The sequence below is a fragment of the Habropoda laboriosa genome, unplaced genomic scaffold, assembly GCF_001263275.1.
Source record: "Habropoda laboriosa isolate 0110345459 unplaced genomic scaffold, ASM126327v1 scaffold269, whole genome shotgun sequence".
Classification (NCBI taxonomy): Eukaryota; Metazoa; Arthropoda; class Insecta; order Hymenoptera; family Apidae; genus Habropoda; species Habropoda laboriosa.
In genome coordinates, this window is record NW_017100417.1 from 870,661 (window position 1) to 874,118 (window position 3,458).

Consider the following 3,458-nt stretch of genomic DNA (forward strand, 5'->3'; position numbering starts at 1 on the left):
ATATATGTTATTATTTAAATTATAGGGTGAAATGGTATCACCAATACCTTTTACTACACCATATAAAGTGAAGGATCCTATTATTGTACTTGAAAAGTGTGACAAAATATGGGAGACATTACAAGTAATAAAAAATACACAATGTAGAGGAAAAACTGATACATCTACTGAATTACCATCAGAAACAACATCAAAATCACTATATGTTGAATACAATCCAGTATTAGGTAATAATAACTCTGCGCTACCAAATTTTAAATTTTCTGTGAAAACTAAAAAGAAGTTATTTTGTTGTTCAACATGTGAGAAGCGGTATACTAGAAATAACCACTTAAGATATCATTTAGAAAGGGCACATGGTATTCTTGTACCACCAAAACGAAATAGGAATGTTATTTTAACCAAGAAAGATATTGAGAAAGAGAAAGAGCCCAATAATGTTGTGAAAGAAAAGGACAATTCTGAGAAGGTTTATTTGAAAAAGGGTGAAAGTAAACAGCAAGCAAGTGCTTCATTACAATCTTCACCAACATCAGTAATAAAGTGTAATATAAGTATATCAAATAGCTATATGCAAAGAAGAAAGAGAAATATTTTAAGACGTAACAGTGACCAAATAAGTGAAACTGTAAAAAAGGGGCGAGAAAGAAAAGTATTAAACAAAGAATTAAAACAAAATGAAAAATCAGTTCCTTCACAGCATGAGTTAGTTTCATTAATGTGTGTATTGTGTAAACAGTCTGTAAAAAATTTGAGAAAACACTTAATTGATTATCATAAAATTGAATCTCCTGATTTTATGTTGAAGAACTTAAACGACACATCTACCCCATCAGGAAGTAAGGAGTCAAAAACATTGCTCTCTAATAGTAAAGCCTTAAAGAAAAATCCAACTACCCAAGAGAAGGGTTCCTTACATTTTCAGAAGAAAAATAAACGAAAATCAAATATGTCATATGTAAATTCTAGTAAAAGATGTAAACTTAATAGTAATAATAAGGGGAAAACGGGAAATCCTGTGGGAAATAACAGACACCAATGTGAAATTTGTTTTGGAATTTACACACTACGAAGTTACAGGAGACATATACAAACCCATCGTTCACGAGGAGAAACAAAAGAGAATTTTCATTTATTTAGTTGTAAATATATTAATTCCCCATTATTCCAGCATACACTCAATATCAGCAATACATTCGTTAAAAATAGAATTAATTTAAAACCTGGAGATAAAGATGATTCAAATTTATCTGAGGACAAAGAAATAGAAAGGATAATTCTGCAAAATAATCAGGCATCACATGCAGGATATAATGGTCAACAAGAAACTATCTGTTCTTGTGGAAGGTCATTTCGTAATCCTCATACATTGTTTATGCATAAAAAGCAATGCAGGATTTTAACTGATGAAGAAAAAGACTCAAGTACAGATAGTGCAAGTGAATATGATGTTAAAAAAAATTGTTATGATAGAGATTCTGGAATTGGGATTAGCATAACCATAAAGAAAAAGAACAATTCTTATGAAATTATTGATAAAGATAATAAAAATGAAACTAAATTTGAGGATACCAGTCTTTCAAAAGATGCTTACACATTATCACATACTTCTAAGGATTATACACAAATAAAATCACAAAATCATCCATATGAAGATCTAGAATCTTCTGAATACAGTGAAAACTACAGCATTTTAAAAATTCAGTCTACTGATGAAGATATTGATATTGATATAGAAGAGGATTCACAAACTAATTCTTCCAATAATGATATTACCAGTTCAACAAGTAAAATAAATGACTTGCACAAAGAAATTAAGAAAGAAGAAATAAAGGTAGACCAGAATGACAAATCGTTTGGGGAGAATGTTAATTCCGAGGTTTTGCAGCAGAAACTAAGGAACCGGTACCAGTTTAATCTGAATAAATTAAATTCTATTCAAAAACGCAATAATTGTGTATGTGGTCGTACATTTTATACTAGAAAAGCTCTTCAGGTTCACATTACCAAACATGATACAAGTTCAAATTTAACATGTGGGTACTGTAAAGTTAGCTTTGCTAATGTCATTGCATGGAATGAACATGAATGTTCTATTAGTAAGGGAAGAAAGTTTACTGATATACCAATGGAAATAACTTGCTGTTACTGTAAAGAGACTGTGTACACGTATAAACAATTTGATGAACACATGACGGTCAAGCATTTGGGTTCTGAACTACCATATCAATGTTTTCTATGTACTAGCCGATTTTCAAATGCTACATTTCGAAAAATACATTATTATAAAGAACATCAGGTAACTGCTTGTTCTCTTTGTAACTATAAGTGTTATGATATGATGAAGTCCAAACACAGAGCCTATCATTATGGACTTGGATTTCCTTGCCATGTTTGTAAAAAAACTTATTCTACTGGAAGAGCCTTAATAAGACATGAATGGAAAGTACATCCTAGAAGTAAAATATCTAAACCATTATTAATACATAATAAAAATATTGAAATAGAAAGTTAAAACATGTAGTTTGATTTATGGAAAGTAAATATTACTGTGAATTAATTATACATAAGTTATAAGCTTTTTTCCTGTTTTTTTATTGTTGAGAAACAATAAATATTGTAGCTTTTTGTATAATTTCTTTTTGTTCTATATATTACATACTTGTTAAAATACATGGAATTACGTGATTTGCATTGTATATTATACATAAAAAATATTTTATATTGTTGAGTTTACAAAATAATATAGTTAAATATAGAAGCCTATATAAAGGTATAGATGTAAACACTCAAAACGTGAATAAAAAAATATGTAGTTTTTAATATCATAATAATATTCGATTTTTATTCCGTAGATTACATAATTTTAAATGAAGCATAGTTTTAACCGTGAATAAAATTTAATGCAAGATGCTTGCTGTAAAAAGAATATGATACAGAATCATGTACTATTTCAGAAAATCAGAAAATCAGTTTTTGTATTAAATGTATATATTATGAATAATAGAACATACTCAGTTTCATTGATCTTAGTTATTAGTTATTTTATTTATCTCAGATAATAAGCATTAGTGACTTTTAGTTATAAGTTTAATATAAAATTTTAATGAAACTAAGATAAAACATATATCTATGACATGAATAGCTGGATTTATCAATTGCAATAATTTTGAACCTCTTTGATTATATAAACATAATGTATTAATACAGTAATTACTCAGTAACTAATTAATACAATAATTCAATTAAGGAGACTAAAAATATATAAAATATTTATAGTGTACCAAACATCTTATTCTTATAGTATTGTAACTTGAATTTTAATTGTTTATGTATGCGTATGTTTATGTTAAAGTAGGATAAAATGGATATACATGATATTGTGAAAATTTTTGTTCATCAGATGTATACCATCTTAAGATATTTTGAACTGCAGAGTGTAAGAATTTATGAACTAT

The 3,458-nt window shown here is 27.8% G+C and overlaps 1 protein-coding gene across 1 annotated transcript in view; it reads left to right on the plus strand.

Moving 5' to 3' along the window:
- Nucleotides 1-2,515, plus strand: part of LOC108575489 (zinc finger protein 62 homolog) — a 3,507-nt gene extending 992 nt beyond the window's left edge. The window contains exon 2 of the mRNA XM_017938306.1: nt 26-2,515. Within this exon, the coding sequence (XP_017793795.1) occupies nt 26-2,515 (2,490 nt within the window). The remainder of the gene's footprint in view (nt 1-25) is intronic.
- Nucleotides 2,516-3,458: the final 943 nt, after the last annotated feature.